Here is a 17,654-nt window from a genome sequence, read left to right on the forward strand (position 1 = left end):
GTGGTAGGGCCAGTCACTTTTACTTTCACTTCAGTAAAGGTAACTATTTTAGTTGGGAGAGATATCACATCACATCTCATCACATCACAAGAATAGGTCTGTATTCCATTCAGGTAGACATGAAAAATAATGAACATGCATGCTGCTGCTTCCCCTATTACTGATTCATCTCAGACGTGTCTGTATCTGGCCATAGCATCCTTTAAAACATTCCAGGGAGACAAAAACTGAAAAGCCACTTTTGATGTTGGTTTAGCGTTCCAATCTTGGATGAATATGCCCAGGATCACAGCATTGCACATCTCCACAGGGCATTGTTTGCACAGAATGCATTGTGAATAGTATCCCCTGAATTTATAAATAGCCTTGTTACTGTACCATCACCCAACTCTCTTCCTTTTCCCATGAAGAATTGAAGTAACAGTCATTCATGTTACTAGATATATAGACCATATGTGATAATTTGACATTGTTTTTTAAGCTGCCCATGATACTATTTTCATGATATTGCAACACCTTGTATGAATGTCTCTTTCATTATCTATGCTATGAACAAAGCCAAATGAAGCAAATTGTATCTAGGCTTATATATATATTGTAGTTCCACTTACCTCAGTTTGACAACATGAGCTTTGATGAACTCATTTTTTAAATCTGACTCTTTGAATGTTTTAGTAATCTGTAGAAAGGAAAAAAAAAAAAAACCTTTCTGTAATTACAGTTCTTTCTCTCCTTCCTCTTTCCAACACTGAAACATGGGACTATGCTAATGAGGAATATAGACTGGAGTTTTTTTAGTTCAGTTCCACTTTAGAACACCTGGGATCGATTTAGACAGGCTAAAAACCTTCTGAAGCAGGGTCTGTTCTTCATCTATTACACAAAGATAATAATGGACAGGATGCATTTTCACTAGAAGCCATTCTAAACACAGCAGACATTTTGCTCAATGAGAGCTCATGTTATTTGATTTTGTGGCTGTTCCTGAAGAGGTTGGGGCATGAGCCAACCCAACACTATACAACTTACACTGTGATCCTGCAGCAACTGTTTTTAAATAGGTTAAAATCAGATTAAAATGAGTAGCAATGGAGAGCCTGATGAGAAGGAGGAAGAGAAATAAAGAATAGTCTTTTCCTTATTGTTTCTGATTAATGCCTAAACATCTTAAGTTATTTTTAACATCAGTTGTTATTTCCTGACCTAACTTTAATCTTCCCCCTGAATCATTGCTCAGTGCCAGCAAGGATGATTCTCTTGAGGTATAAGGTTTAGCTTCACAGAGAACTAGTAGTGATTCTGTAACTGGAATAGTTCTACCAAGATGCAGGGTGAGATGTACTAAGCCGTCATATTGTGGAGTGGATTCTGTTGGCTAGTACTGTGAGGTTGGACCAAGGTTGAGGTGAATGTGAAGAAGTTCAAATGGGGAAATTAAGTAGCATGCTGAATCTTACATTAAGCCAGGATTTGAAGTCAATTCTTGAGACTGTAAAGTTTACATAATCTCTGTCACACCATATTATATCTTACTTTTTCATTATCCATTTTTTTGGCTGATATTGAACCAACCAGTTGTTGGAAAATATGATAACTTTTTTTCCTTCTAGAAGTCTTAAATATTTTTAAGAATTATGAGGCTTTTGATTTTATAATAATAATTTCCTTTTTTAAAAATTCAAGAAGTACTAGTAAGTGTTAAGAAGAAAGCAAAAAGTCACTCAAAATTCTATGATCTAGAATTATAGGATGCTACCATTTGGTCAGCCATATTCTAGTTAACTTTGTAGAAGGATGGGTTTTAATGTGTTTGTTTATATGGTATATTGTAGGCAGTAGGTAAGTTTAATATTACTTGACTTTAATAGAAGTAGAAAGATCTGACCTAAAACTGAAGGAATTGCTAAAATTTAACTAAATGTTTCTTGTAATTATATTTCATGATTTAGTATTGTACCAGCACAGGCTAGACTTGACCAAAGTGTTAAATTTAATTATTACATTTTTGCTATGTAGAAAATATTGAGGTAATTTGGTGAAGATAATAAGCAACATAAAGAAAGTTGATTAATTGGCTGATATCCATATACGAGGATAAAAGAAGAAGCCTATGGCTAAGATTCTGTATTTCATAGAGAACATAAAAATTTTGTGGACTCTTTCATTCATTTCAGTTCAGTTCAGCCACTCAGTTGTGTCCGACTCTTGGTGACCCCATGAATCCGCAGCACGCCAGGCCTCCCTGTCTATCACCAACTCCCGGAGTTCACTCAGACTCACGTCCATCGAGTCAGTGATGCCATCCAGCCATCTCATCCTCTGTCGTCCCCTTCTCCTCCTGACCCCAATCCCTTCCAGCATCAGAGTCTTTTCCACTGAGTCAGCTCTTCGCATTAGGTGTCAAAATATTGGAGTTTCAACTTTAGCATCAGTCCTTCCAATGAACACCCAGGGCTGATCTCCTTTAGGATGGACTGGTTGGATCTCCTTGCAGTCCAAGGGACTCTCAAGAGTCTTATCCAACACCGCAGTTCAAAAGCATCAATTCTTTGGTGCTCAGCTTTCTTCACAGTCCAACTCTCACATCCACACATGACCACTGGAAAAAACCATAGCCTTGACTACACGGACCTTTGTTGACAAAGTAATGTCTCTGCTTTTGAATATGCTATCTAGGTTGGTCATAACTTTCCTTCCAAGGAGTAAGCATCTTTTAATTTCATGGCTGCAGTCACCATCTGCAGTGATTTTGGAGGCCCCCAAAATTAAGTCTGACACTGTTTCCACTGTTTCCCCATCTATTTGCCATGAAGTGATGGGATCAGATGCCATGATCTTAGTTTTCTAAATGTTGAGCTTTAAGCCGACTTTTTCACTCTCTTTCACTTTCACCAAGAGGCTCTTTAGTTCTTCTTCACTTTCTGCCATAAGGGTGGTGTCATCTGCATATCTGAGGTTATTGATATTTCTCCCGGCAATCTTGATTCCAGCTTGTGCTTCTTCCAGCCCAGCGTTTCTCATTATGTACTCTGCATAGAAGTTAAATAAGCAGGGTGACAATACACAGCCTTGACGTACTCCTTTCCCTATTTGGAACCAGTCTGTTGGTCCATGTCCAGTTCTAACTGTTGCTTCCTGACCTGCATATAGGTTTCTCAAGAGGCAGGTCAGGTGGTCTGGTATTCCCATCTCTTTCAGAATTTTCCATTAGAACTTATCAAATTCTTGGTAGAAAATCAGTGAACAGATGCTTGAATAGGAAGAAAATGGGCTAGGTGGGAAGTATATACACAGGGTATACAGAGAGAAGTTAGCTTGCTCTGGGAACGTGAATGAATCTTGTAACCTTGCTTCCTCTCGTTATCTTCATCTGTAAGAGGAGAACAGTCCAAAGTATGTTTAAAAAATCGATCTGTGCACAATTGGCTGCTGCAACTCCTAGAGGCTATGCATCTACTTTCAGTGAAGTTTATATACAACCTTTTGTCCTTTTCCCTTCCCTTCAAAATTATTTGTTTAATGAGTCAGGTGAGTTTGTTTTCACACTTCTTTGATTTTGGAACATGTATTATTGACCCTTTTATTACAATGGGCAAAAATTAAGTAAACAATGAAAAAAGTATTTTTTTAAATTTTATTTTTAAACTTTACAATATTGTATTAGTTTTGCCAAATATCGAAATGGATCCACCACAGGTATACATGTGTTCCCCATCCTAAACCCTCATCCCTCCTCCCTCCCCATACCATCCCTCTGGGTCATCCCAGTGCACCAGCCCCAAGCATCCAGTATCATGCATCGAACCTGGACTGGCAACTCATTTCATATGTGATATTATACATGTTTCAATGCCATTCTCCCAAATCTTCCCACCCTCTCCCTCTGCAACAGAGTCCATAAGACTTTTCTATACATCAGTGTCTCTTTTGCTGTCTCGTACACAGGGTTATTGTTACCATCTTTCTAAATTCCATATATATGTGTTAGCGTACTGTATTGGTGTTTTCCTTTCTGGCTTACTTCACTCTGTATAATAGGCTCCAGTTTCATCCACCTCATTAGAACTGATTCAAATGTTTTCTTTTTAATGGCTGAGTAATACTCCATTGTGTATATGTACCACAGCTTTCTTATCCATTCATCTGCTGATGGACATCTAGGTTGCTTCCATGTCCTGGCTATTGTAAACAGTGCTGCGATGAACATTGGGGTACACGTGTCTCTTTCCCTTCTGGTTTCCTCAGTGTGTATGCCCAGCAGTAGGATTGCTGGATCATAAGGCAGTTCTATTTCCAGTTTTTTAAGGAATCTCCACACTGTTCTCCATAGTGGCTTTACTAGTTTGCATTCCCACCAACAGTGTAAGAGGGTTCCCTTTTCTCCACACCCTCTCCAGCATTTATTGCTTGTAGACTTTGGGATCGCAGCCATTCTGATTGTGTTTCTCTCCTGGTTGACAATACTACCTTTGAAATATAGAATAGCCTTGGATCCTTAAACCTCAGTCATATTCATAATTGATAAGAATTGAAGTGAGATATGGATTATTGAGATAAATTCTTACAAAGTACCATCATCAACCTGTTAACAGATGAAGTCATATGAAGGATAAAACATTATACATATTATACCTACAGCTGTTACATGTTTTTCATCTTAAGGGCTAAAAGATCTTGTTAGCTATTCCAAGAAGGGAAATCACTATCTTATTTTCAATACCTTCTTATTTGATGAAGCTTTTGTTTTCTTTTCTCTTTTAATCTTCTAAGAAGTATATTGATTTACTTAAGACATTGCTTTACCTGGCAGTGTGGCTATAGCCAGGAATAGAAGAGTGTCAGTTTTTATTACCTAACTAACTGTTCATTTACATGTTCATTATTGTGCATGTGTGTTAATTGAGATCTTAAAGAAAAAGCAGAGTTAGCTGGTTGAAGAGGAAGGAAACAGCTACGCAGGTAGAGTGAATGGTACATAAAAAACCCTTAGGTTGGGAACAAACACTCTGTGTTTAAGGAATGAAAGGGCAAGGCGATTGTAGCATAGGAAGCAAAGAGGCTAGAGTGATAGAAAGACCAGATCATGAAAGTCTTGATAGTCTGTGAAGCATTTAGTCTTTATCTTAAATAATGGGAAATGTTTTAAACAAGCGAGTAATAAAATCAGATTTGCAATTTGAGAACAATTTCTCTGGCTGCATCTGGATAAACAATTCGAGGTACAAAATAAGACAGATTAGTTATGGTGGTATTTTGGTACTTCATTGTAGAGGTGATGGCTTGGATAGATCTGGTGGTAGTAGATATGGAGGGAAATGAATGGATTTGAGGGGAAGAATAGGGGGTAAAACCTATAGACTGGATATTTGGAATGAATGAGAGCAGTATATCAAAGATGAGTTTTAGGGTTTTGGTTTGGAAAACAATAAATAACATTTTAATCAATGGGGATAGAATTATTGGAAGAAGGCTAGTATGGCATGGGGTGATCATGAGTTTGATTTGGGGACAAATATATTTAAGGTGTTTTTACATGAGCCAAGTAGAGCTATTAGGCTGGCAGTTGGGTGAAAAGGTCTGAAGTACAGAAGAAAAGTTTGGGCTGCAGACAGAATGAGACATTAGTATGTAAGTGTTGGTAGAAGTTGGTCAGGGTTGAGATCATCTAGAGACAGAAAATAGTGAGAGAAGAGGAGGGCATAGGTCAAAGAGTTGGGGAATTTTAATATTTAATGTCAGTGTAGAGGAGGATGAGACTATAAAAGGTACAGAGGAGTAATGGCCAGAGAAGCAGGATGAGAAAAACAGGTGAATAGGCAGCATGGTATCTTGGGCAAAAATCACATAATCATGGGCTTTTTGAGTTAGAATATATTATAAGAATCATCTAGTCAAATGATTTTATTTTACTAATGAATAAACTGAGAACCAGGAAAGATAAGTGAATTATTTAATATAATAGAAAGTTCTGGGGTTATTCCACTGCTCATTAAGTATAACACTACTGACTATGAAACAAGAATAATGATGTGACTCATATTACCACTGGTGAATGGTATGATTCTTATATTTGAAATCAGGAGACCTTGGTTTGAATTTTTTTTCTAGTACTTTCTAGTTGAATGGCCTTTGACATGTTTCTTAAGCTCACTATCTTTACTTACCCATCTATAAAAATAATATACGTATTATGAACTGAAGGTTAGATGATATATGTAAAAGTACTTTATAAACTATAAAGCACTATATTAGAGTATTATTCAAAGTGTTTCCACAGAAGTATGAATAAATGAGATTAACTATGGAAATCACATGTCAAAAGAATTTCAAGGGGAATTTTTCTCTGCCAGATGTTCAATTATAAAGCCACAGTAAATAGTTTGGTACTGGTACAGGAAAAGATGAGTCAGTGAAAGAGAGGGGAATACAGAAAAATAAAGGGAGAATTTAGTGTATGATAAAAGTGGTACAACAAATAAATCCATTATGCTGTTTAATATACTGCTTTGGTACCACCACCTAGTTATTTTTTGGGGAAAAAGCTGGATTTGTATCTTATTACAAATAAATCACAGATGGATTGATAATTTTGGCTTCATAAAAAATTAAATCTATTTGGCATTAAAAAAATCCTAGATTATAAATGAGGTTGAAAGTCAAATAACAAGTTAGAGAAATATATGCAGATGTAAAACAGGCAAATTCTGATATTCTAATAAGGAAATAATCTTTTTCCAGATTTACATGAAAACACAAATGCTCCAGTAAGAAAGTGGGCAAGGTCATGACCAGGAAATTCACAAATGAAACTATAAAAATAACCTATTAATATATGGAGACAGATTAAATCTTACTAGTACTCAAAGAGATGCAAACCAAAATAATAGTGAGACATCACTTCTTATCTGTTTGATTAGCAGCAATGAATAACATTTACAATGTATAGTGTTAATGCTGTAGGAAAATATGCATATCTATTACAGTCCCAGAAAACTAACCAGTCTAATCACATGGACCACAGTCCTCTCTAACTCAATGAAACTATGAGCCATGCTGTGTAGGGCCACCCAAGACAGATGGGTCATGGTGGAGAGTTCTGACAGAATGTGGTCTACTGGAGAAGGGAATGGCAAACCACTTCAGTATTCTTGCCTTGAGAACCCCATGAACAATACGAAAAGGCAAAAAGATACGACACTGAAAGATGAACTCAGGTCAGTAGGAGCCCAGTATGCTGCTGGAGATCAGTGGAGAAATAACTCCAGAAAGAATGAAGAGACGGATCCAAAGCAAAAACAACACCCAGTTGTGGATGTGACTGGTGATGGAAGCAAGGTCTGATGCTGTAAAGAGCAATATTGCATAGGAACCTGGAATGTTGGGTCCATATCAAGGCAAATTGGAAGTCGTCAAAAAGGAGATGGCAAGACGTCAACATTTTAGGATTCAGCTAACTAAAATGGACTGGAATGGGTGAATTTAACTCAGATGACCATTATATCTACTACTGTGGGTGAGAATCCCTTAGAAGAAATGGAGTAGCCATCATGGTCAACAAGAGAGTCCGAAATGTAGTACTTGGATGCAATCTCAAAAATGACAGAACGATCTCTGTTCATTTCCAAGGCAAACCATTCAGTATTACAGTAATACAAGTCAATGCCCTGACCAGTAATGCTGAAGAAGCTGAAGTTGAATGTAACACCCCCAAAAGATGTCCTTTTCATTATAGGGGACTGGAATGCAAAAGTAGGAAGTCAAGAAATACCTGGAGTAACAGGCAAATTTGGCCTTGGAGTACAGAATGAAGCAGGGCAAAGGCTCATAGAGTTTTGCCAAGAGAATGCACTGGTCATAGCAAACACCCTCTTCCAACAACACAAGAGAAGACTCTACACATGGACATCACCAGATGGTCAACATCAAAATCAGATTGATTATATTCTTTGCAGCCAAAGATGGAGAAGCTCTATACAGTCAGCAGAAACAAGACTGGGAGCTGACTATGGCTCATATCATGAATGCCATATTGCCAAATTCAGACTTAAATTGAAGAAAGTAGGGAAAACCACTAGATGTTTCAGATATTACCTAAATCAAATCCCTTACAATTATACAGTAGAAGTGAGAAATAGGTTTAAGGGACTAGATCTGATAGACAGAGTGCCTGATGAACTGTGGACTGAGGTTCGTGACATTGTATGGGAGACAGTGATCAAGACGATCCCCAAGAAAAAGAAATGCAAAAAAGCAAAATGGTTGTCTGAGGAGGCCTTACAAATGGCTGTAAAAAGAAGAGAAGCCAAAAGCAAAGGAGAAAAGGAAAGATATAAGCATCTGAATGCAGAGTTCCAAAGAATAGCAAGGAGATATAAGAAAGCCTTCCTCAGTGATCGGTACAAAGAAATAGAGGAAAGCAACAGAATGGGAATGACTAGAGATGTCTCAAGAAAATTAGAGATACCAAGGGAATATTTCATATAAAGATGGGTTCAATAAAGGACAGAAATGATATGGACCAGACAGAAGAAGACGATATTAAGAAGAGGAGGCAAGAATACACAGAAGAACTGTACAAAAAAGATCTTCATGACCCAGATAATCACAATGATGTGATCACTGACCTAGAGCCAGACATCCTGGAATGTGAAGTCAAGTGGGTCTTAGGAAGCATCACTATAAATAAAACTAGTGGAGGTGATGGAATTCCAGTTGAGCTATTTCAAATCCTAAAAGATGACTCTGTGAAAGTGCTGCACTCAATATACCAGCAAATTTGGAAAACTCAGCAGTGGCCACAGGACTGGAAAAGGTTGGTTTTCATTCCAATCCCAAAGAAAGGCAATGCCAAAGAATGCTCAAACTACTGCACAATTGCTCTCATCTCACACGCTAGTAAAGTAATGCTCAAAATTCTCCAAGCCAAGCTTCAGCAATATGTGAACCATGAACTTCCAGATGTTCAAGCCGGTTTTAAAAAAGGCAGCAGAACCAGAGATCAAATTGCCAACATCCGCTGGATCATAGAAAAAGCAAGAGATTTCCAGGAAAACATCTATTTCTGCTTTATTGACTATGCCAAAGCCCTTGACTGTGTGGATCACAATAAACTGTGGAAAATTCTGAAAGAGATGGGAATACCAGACCTCCTTACCTGCCTCGTGAGAAATCTGTGTGCAGGTCAGAAAGCAACAGTTAGAACTGGACATGGAGCAACAGACTGGTTCCAAATAGGAAAAGGAGTACGTCAAGGCTGTATATTGTCACCCTGCTTATTTAAGTTATATGCAGAGTACATCATACAAAATGCCAGGCTGAATGAAGCACAAGCTGGAATCAAGATTGCTGGGAGAAATATCAATAACCTCAGATATGCAGATGACTAGGTGTGATCACTCACCTAGAGCCAGACATCCTGGAATGTGAAGTCAAGTGGGCCTTAGAAAGCATCACTATAAACAAAACTAGTGGAGGTGATGGAATTCCAGTTGAGATATTTCAAATCCTAAAAGATGACACTGTAAAAGTGCTGCACTCAATATACCAGCAAATTTGGAAAACCACCCTTATGGCAGAAAGTGAAGAACAACTAAAGAGCCTTTTGATGAAAGTGAAAGAGGAGAGTGAAGAAGTTGGTTTAAAGCTCAAGATTCAGAAAACTAAGATCATGGCATCTGTCCCATCACTTCATGGCAGATAGATGGGGAAACAGTGGCTGACTTTATTTTTGGAGGCTCCAAAATAACTGTAGATGGTGATTGCAGCTATGAAATTAAAAGACGCTTACTTCTTGGAAGAAAAGTTATGACAACCCGAGACAGCATATTAAAAAGCAGAGAGATTACTTTGTCAACAAATGTCCAACTACTCAAAGCAGTGGTTCCAGTAGTCATGTATGGATGTGAGAGTTAAACTATAAAGAAAGCTGAGCACTGAAGAATTGATGCTTTGAACTGTGGTGTTGGAGAAGACTCTTGAGAGTCCCTTGGACTGCAAGGAGATCCAACCAGTCCATCCTAAAGGACATCAGTCCTGAAAATTCACTGGAAGGACTGATGTTGAAGCTGAAGCTCTATATTCTGGCCACCTGATGTGAAGAATTGACTCATTGGAAAAGACCCTGATGCTGGGAAAGATTGAAAGCCTGTGAGAAGGGGATGACAGAGGATGAGATGATTGGATGGCATCACTGACTCAATGGGCATGAGTTTGAGTAAACTACTGGAGTTGGTGATGGACAGGGAGGCCTGGCGTGCTGCAGTCCATGGGATCATAAAGAGTCGTACATGACTGAGCGACTGAACTGAACTGAAGTGAATGCATACTCATATACTGGTGGTAAGACTGTAAGGTGGGGCACTTGAGTGCAATCTAGAAATTAAAATAATTGTTAAAAATGCTTAGACCACTAGATTGATCTAAACAAATGGGTGCACAAATACGTGGAGAGACTAGACAAATAGAAGAATTTTAAATATGCTTTAAATATTCAAAGCATGACTTTTCACTCCACTTCTTAGGTGTGGCCTGTAATTGTGTCTTTCTTTCAAAGAGTATAATATGGAAAAGGGAGGAACTTTAGTGTATTAATAGAAATCTGACAAACACTACTTAAGCCAGGCGATCATCAACAGTGATAAATCATGTTGATACTATGTACCCTCACTTCATACAATGTAAAGAAAATGAAATTTTTCCTCTATAGTCTTCCTCCCTAAATCCCCATACCCCGGTCTAGCCATAAGCAAAAACATCAGAAAACCCCTAGTTGTGGGACATTTCTATAAAATACCTGACTAGTATGCCTCAACTGTCAAGATTATCACCAACAAGGAAAATCTGAGGAACTTTCAGAGCCTAAAAAGACATGATAATTATATAATTTGCTATCGTGGATGGGATCAGGAAACAGAAAAAAACATTAAGTAAAAGAAGAGGAAATCTGAATAAAATATGAAATTTTGTTAATAACAATGTGTTAATGTTAGAGTTAATACATTAAAAGCAAGAGGATTCCAGAAAAACATCTATGTCTGCTTTGTTTATTATGCCAAGCCTTTGACTGTGTGGATCACAACAGTGAAAAATTCTTCAAGAGATGGGAGTACTAGACCTCCTGACCTGCCTCCTGAGAAATCTGTATGCAGGTCAAGAAGCAACAGTTAGAACTGCACATGGAAAACAGCCTGGTTCAAAATCAGGAAAGGAGTACATCAAGGCTGTATATTGTCACCCTGCTTATTTAACTAATATGCAGAGTACATCATGCAAGATGCCAGGCTGGATGAAGCAGAAGATTGTTTGGAGAAATATCAATAACCTCAGATATGCAGATGACACCACCCTTATGGAAGAAAGTGAGCAAGAACTAAAGAGCCTTTGATGAAAGTGAAAGAGGAGAGTGAAAATGTTGGCTAAAAACTCAACATTCAGAAAACTAAGATCATGGCATCTGGTCCCATCACTTCATGGCAAATAGATGGGGAAACAATGGAAACAGTGACAGACTTTATTTTTTGGGCTCCAAAATCATTGCAGATGGTGACTGTAGCCATGAAATTAAAAGATACTTGCTCCTTGAAAGAAAAGCTATGACCAACCTAGATAGCATATTCAAAAGCAGAGACATTACTTTGCCAACAAAAGTCCATCTAGTCAAGGCTATGGTTTTTCCAGTAGTCATGTATGGATGTGAGAGTTGAACTAAAAGCTGAGTGCTGAAGAATTGATGCTGTGAACTGTGGTGTTGAGGAAGACTCTTGAGAGTCCCTTGGACTGCAAGGAGATACAACCAGTCCATCCTAAAGGAAATCAATCCTGAATATTCATTGGAAGGACTGATGCTGAAGCTGAAACTTCAGTACTTTGGCCACCTGATACAAAGAACTGACTCATTGGAAAAGACCCTGATTTTGGCAAGCATTGAAGGCAGGAGGATAAGGGAATGACAGAGGATGAGATGGTTGGATGCCATCAGCGACTAGATGGACATGAGTTTGAGTAGACTGTGGGAGTTGGTGATGGACAGGGAAGCCTGGCGAGCTGCAGTCCTTGGGGTGTCAGAGAGTCAAACATGACTGAGTGACTGAACTGAACTTATTAACACTTAATCATTAATTGCAATAAATGTACTAGTGTAAGGTGTTAGATAGCATTTTTGACTCAAGGGACATAAATTTGAGCAAACTCTGGGAGATGATGAAGGACAGGGAAACCTGGCATACTGCAGTCCTTGGGGTCACAAAGAGTAGGACATGACTTAGCAACTGAACAACAGGGTGTTAAATACAGAGGAAACTGGGTGTGATGTGTATGAGAATTCTATATTACCTTTGCAACTTTTCTATAAATCTTAAATGCTTCCAAAATAAAATACTTGTTAAAGCTGAAGAAAAATTTGAAAATCTTTAGAGAGAAATAAATGCATAAACCTATATTCTGATAATTCTAGTTCTGGGATATGTCCCAATAGTATAATCATTCAGGTGTGCAAGTATCAGCAAGAATGGTCATCAGATATTGAATATAATAGTGAAAAACTGGAAACAGTTTAAACATCTGTCAACAAAAGAGTGGTTAAATAAAATATTGTATCTTTTTACACTATAATACTGTTTAGTTATTTAAAATGGTAGATTTCTTCATTGATATTTAAATACTTCTATGACAGTTTTGAGAAAAAAGTAGGAAAAAGCAAGCATGTATAGTCTTATTCCATTGACAGAAAGTTATATGTGTTTGTGCATGTATGATTATGAAGTGTACATGAAAGATACTTGGAATATCAAAATATTAATTGTGGATATATGAGTATTGAGATTCTGTGCATGTTTCTGTTTTTTTTTTTTATATTTCTTGAATGCCCTGAATTTTCTACATTTGTGTTTTATCTTTACAACAAAAGAGATTACTAAAATTATTTTCATTTTGATGACAAAATTTGTACATACATTATCATTTGCTTTTAGACCATTTTTGAGAATAAATTAAAAATAACAAGTTAGATTGTACAATTTTTTTGGCATTGGAGGTTGTATTTTAAAGACTTACTGAATATCTTCCAAAGGTGCTGGTAGTACTTTTCAAAGAAACTTATTTAGTTTATGTTTTCACATTGCTGAATGTGCTATATGTTGTGCTTTATGCCTTATGCCATTTCTCTCTAAAATAGTGTTTTGCAATTTTACATGTGCTGTATGAAAGATGAACTCACCTAACATATCTAGTCTCTCTGACAGAAACTGAACGACTTCTTTAGGGCTGAGGACATCTCTGTCATCTTGCTCTAATGACTGGTAGCCGGGTTCTAATTCCCTAGAATGAAGCTGGGATTTTCAAAATACGCACTTTCAGTTTACTCCCTTTTATTAAACTAGGTGTACAGCTGAAACATTACAAGATGTTTTTGTGTGGGTATGAGGGCTTCATTATTAATAATGGTCTTCAGACTGGCTTCCTGAGATGTTTATCTCTAGCAGCTTCTTCAAGAAATTTAAGAATGGCCATTGGTTTGAAGCCTAAACAATGGGCTCTTATGACGCAAATGATATGACTAAATATTGTTAATGATTTTTTAACAACAGGTTGGGAAGTGATAGTAGGAATTTGAGGTTCAGTTCAGTTCAGTCGCTTAGCCGTGTCCAACTCTTTGCAACCCCATGAACCGCAGCACGCCAGGCCTCCCTGTCCATCACCAACTCCTGAAGTCCACCCAAACCCATGTCCATTGTTGGTGATGCCATCCAACCCTCTCATCCTCTGTCATCCCCTTCTTCTCCTGCCCTCAATCTTTCCCAGCATCAGGGTCTTTACAAATGAGTCAGCTCTCCGCATCAGGTGGCCAAAGTTTTGGAGTTTCAGCTTCAGCATCAGTCCTTCCAATGACTATTCAGGACTGATCTCCTTTAGGATGGACTGGTTGGATCTCCTTGCAGTCCAAGGGACTCTCACGAGTCTTCTCCAACACCACAGTTCAAAAGCATCAATTCTTCTGCACTCAGCTTTCTTTATAGTTCAACTCTCACATCCATACATGACCACTGGAAAAACCATAGCCTTGACTAGACGGACCTTTGGTGACAAAGTAATGTCTCTGCTTTTTAATATGCTGTTTAGGTTGGTCATAACTTTCCTTCCAAGGAGCAAGCGTCTTTTAATTTCATGGCTGCAATCACCAACCGCAGTGATTTTGGAGCCCAGAAAATTAAAGTCAGCCACTTTTCCCACTGTTTCCCCATCTACTTGCCATGAAGTGAAGTTCGGGAGGTAAGCCTAAAATGCATTTCCACATTTTCTGGAATATGCCATAATTCAAGCTTTCAACCTCTTGGTTTTCTTCTGGACCAGGGTAATGAGCTTCTAACTAGTCTTACTGTGTGCGGGCTCTTCTCTTTATAATCTAATTTTTACATTGTGAATGTGAATCTATCAGATCCTGTTTGCATCATTCTGCCTGTAGCTCAAGACTTTTTGTCTACAAAATAAAACCCCAATTTGTTATTAGCTAAGGACATTCTCTTCTCTATGTCTTGGCTTATGTTTTAGCTGTGGTATGCCTTACTCATTCTAAAAGTCAACCTGAAAATCTTCTTTTATAAGAGACCATCTCTCATCTCCATGATTGGATATAATTTATCCTCTTAGCACAAACTTACATCCAATATCTAATATCTATTCCACTTTCTGTATGTCCACTGCATTTGGCAGGATTAATGTTTAATGTTTATTGAAGGAACAGGAGGCTCCCACTTCTGACATAACCAACTGATGTTCCCCAGTATTAGCCCTACCTCTGCCTCCTGGCCTAGATTCTGTTCCCAAATTATTCTGGTTCAGTTGTTCATTCTGATCTCATTAAACACTTAAACAATATACCTAAGTTCCTTTGCTCTAATTTTATGCTCATGAAGCACTTTTCTCATAACTTGGCTCCCAGTCTAATTTGTCTCTAAGGGTAAAGGTTGTCAGACAAGCAGATGACTCAATGCCCCATCCATCATAAGCCTCATTATAACTTAACTCAATGATTCCAAAGTGAGGTCCCTGGACAATTAGCATCAGCATAACCTGGGAACTTGCTGAAATGCAAGTTCTAACTACTGAATCAGAAATTCTGACACTGGGGCCCAGAGATCTGTTTTTTTAATAAGCCTTCCAGGTGATTTTGTTACATGCCGAAGTTTTAGAACCATTGGATTAATTTATATTCTTAAGAGTTTCAGAAAAGGTAATGTAAGTGAGCTGAGATTGGTCAGCTCTGACTCTGCAGGGCTGAAGGCCAAACCCTGGTCTATGATGATAAACTAAGTGTCTGCTTGTGAGATTTCTTGGCAGGCAGCCTCGGGACCTCTTCATTTGAGAAACCAGACTTGCTTTGTTTATTTTCTATGTTCATCATTGAAGCAAAGTATTATTTGTCCAAACTACATTAACGTGTATTTTAACACTTACTACCTGTGTGTTTAGTTGCATAAGAAAAAAGGAAAGAAGGCAAAATGAAAATGATTAAAAAAAAAACAAACTCAAGGATAGAGAAATGCTCAAATTGCACAAACAATAGACTTCCAGTTTTTGAAGCCATAATCATAAAAAATATACTTACTCATGACCTAAAGCTCTTCACTCATGATGTAAGAAAATGTGAATAAGAACCAATGTACAAGCAAATTGACTTGGAAGAAGTACAATGAAACACATCCTTCACCATTCAGGGAAGGAAAATATGCATCTAGCAGTTGTAAATATATCACAAAATATTAGATTTATTATCATATTTGTTTTATGATAAAATAAAGAACAAAGACAAATATTAACTTACCACAGATTCAATTCTTCCACTCAAAGTCCTATATTTCTCTGTAGCTGGTGAACTTAACTCATCACTATATTGTTTACCCAAGATTTGAATGCTGCTTTGGTAAAAGTAAGATTTTTGATCTGAAAAACAAGGAAAAGGCAGAATCAGTCTCACATTACTAAGTACTTTAATTTTTATTTCATACAGAATTATTTAGGCTATGTTGTACAATTAAAAAAATTAATTCCTTTAAAATAAAAAATTCTAAACAGTAAAAATGTAACTATAATAAAATTATTTTCTCCTTCAGTCTTTAAAAAGATTGGCAAAGCTGAAACATTAAAAATGCATGAAAATCAGAGCAGCATTATTTGAGAAATTAAATTGTTCAGTAGTATCATAATTTTCACTCCTACTATATATTTTAGGGATATTTGTGATTGCAGATATATTCACTCAAGAATTATTGATGTCTATAATATGCTGTTATTCATTTATTATTAAGGAATAATCCAAAATGATTCTGAATAGTTTTAAAAATTATTTCAAATATCATTCTTTTTAGAGGAATTAGTGACCTGTCAGTTTTCTGGACTAAGCTAGTCCAGAAAATAACTATTCTGACAAGATAGCTAATCTGGTTGTTCATTGTAAACTCTTTCTATCAAAAATGGTCTTCCAAAGGATATGTTAAGTTTTATAAAGGAAATGAAAATTCCTAACACACTTGTACATATCTTAGAAACATTATGAACATGGACATAACCTAATTTGTCTCAGGAAGAAAATCCCTGCTTCCATCTGATCATGCATATACATAATTTATACAGAGAAATATCTCAATCAGGGAAAGCATTTGAGATCCCGGGAACAGGGTAGTATGGTCCTTTGTGGCAGAAGGACAAGTCTTTCTAGGGTCATGAATGGTCACTGAATACACTCTGAAGAGGACTTAGGCTCCTGTCTTTGTGTTTAAGTGTGACAATACAGTGTTGTTAGGAGGGAATCCATTAAATCTGAAACTTGATGTTGGTTTTTCCTACTTCTGTAATTCATCTTGCACGTAATAGTCTCTAGGTGATTTGATAGCAAAATATAGTCCCAAGTAAAATTTAGCTACAATTTTATAATTCAGTTGAGTGAAAAAACTATTACTCGTTACTGGAATAAATTTATTCTCACTTAGTCTCTAACCTTACATATACCCATATACCTTCATTCTCCTCCTATCCCAGCCCCAGTTATTTAAATAATGCAATGGGATTATAGCTGAAATGAAAAAAAAAAACAGGTTATAGCATATATTATCTAGTGAAATTTGACACATTTTATCTACATTAAAACCTCGGAGAGAATATTCACTGGGATATTAAGTTGTGTGTTAATGAAGAGTGTATATGCATTCTTAATGTTGTTTCTTTCTGTTTCCTATTTTTAATAAAAAATTAAAGAAAATAAGAGAAACAAAAAAGAATAGAATCATTTTTAAAGTTTGTTTTTAACCTCTTTCTACTTTTTAACTGAAAATTCATCTCCTATCATAACTGTCCTGCTCCTAAGATTGTTTTCAGGACACAGGTCATGAATTAATGAATATTTAGGTACATCCAACTTTTAGATTTTGAAACTTAGGGTGCTTTGCAATATTTTATTTTTTTTTCTTCTAATTTTATTGTATTGGTTTTGCCATACATCAAAATGAATCCGCCACAGGTATACACGTGTTCCCCATCCTGAACCTTCCACCCTCCTCCCTCCCCAATATTTTAAATAAAGAAGCAAATTATAGGATTAATGAAAAACAAAACAAGTGAACTCTAGCATCAGATAAATATTGTCTTTTTTGTCAGCTAGAATA

The 17,654-nt window shown here is 37.0% G+C and overlaps 1 protein-coding gene across 1 annotated transcript in view; it reads right to left on the reverse strand.

The window, feature by feature from the left end:
• The window catches only part of TMPRSS11D (transmembrane serine protease 11D), a 43,191-nt gene that overhangs the window by 17,528 nt on the left and 8,009 nt on the right, over positions 1 to 17,654 (reverse strand). The window contains exons 3-4 of the mRNA XM_027545306.1: positions 15,818 to 15,936; positions 612 to 679 (exon numbers count right to left, since the gene is read on the reverse strand). Of these exons, the coding sequence (XP_027401107.1) occupies positions 612 to 679; positions 15,818 to 15,936 (187 nt within the window). The remainder of the gene's footprint in view (positions 1 to 611; positions 680 to 15,817; positions 15,937 to 17,654) is intronic.

This window comes from Bos indicus x Bos taurus, chromosome 6 (assembly GCF_003369695.1).
Source record: "Bos indicus x Bos taurus breed Angus x Brahman F1 hybrid chromosome 6, Bos_hybrid_MaternalHap_v2.0, whole genome shotgun sequence".
Lineage (NCBI taxonomy): Eukaryota > Metazoa > Chordata > Mammalia > Artiodactyla > Bovidae > Bos > Bos indicus x Bos taurus.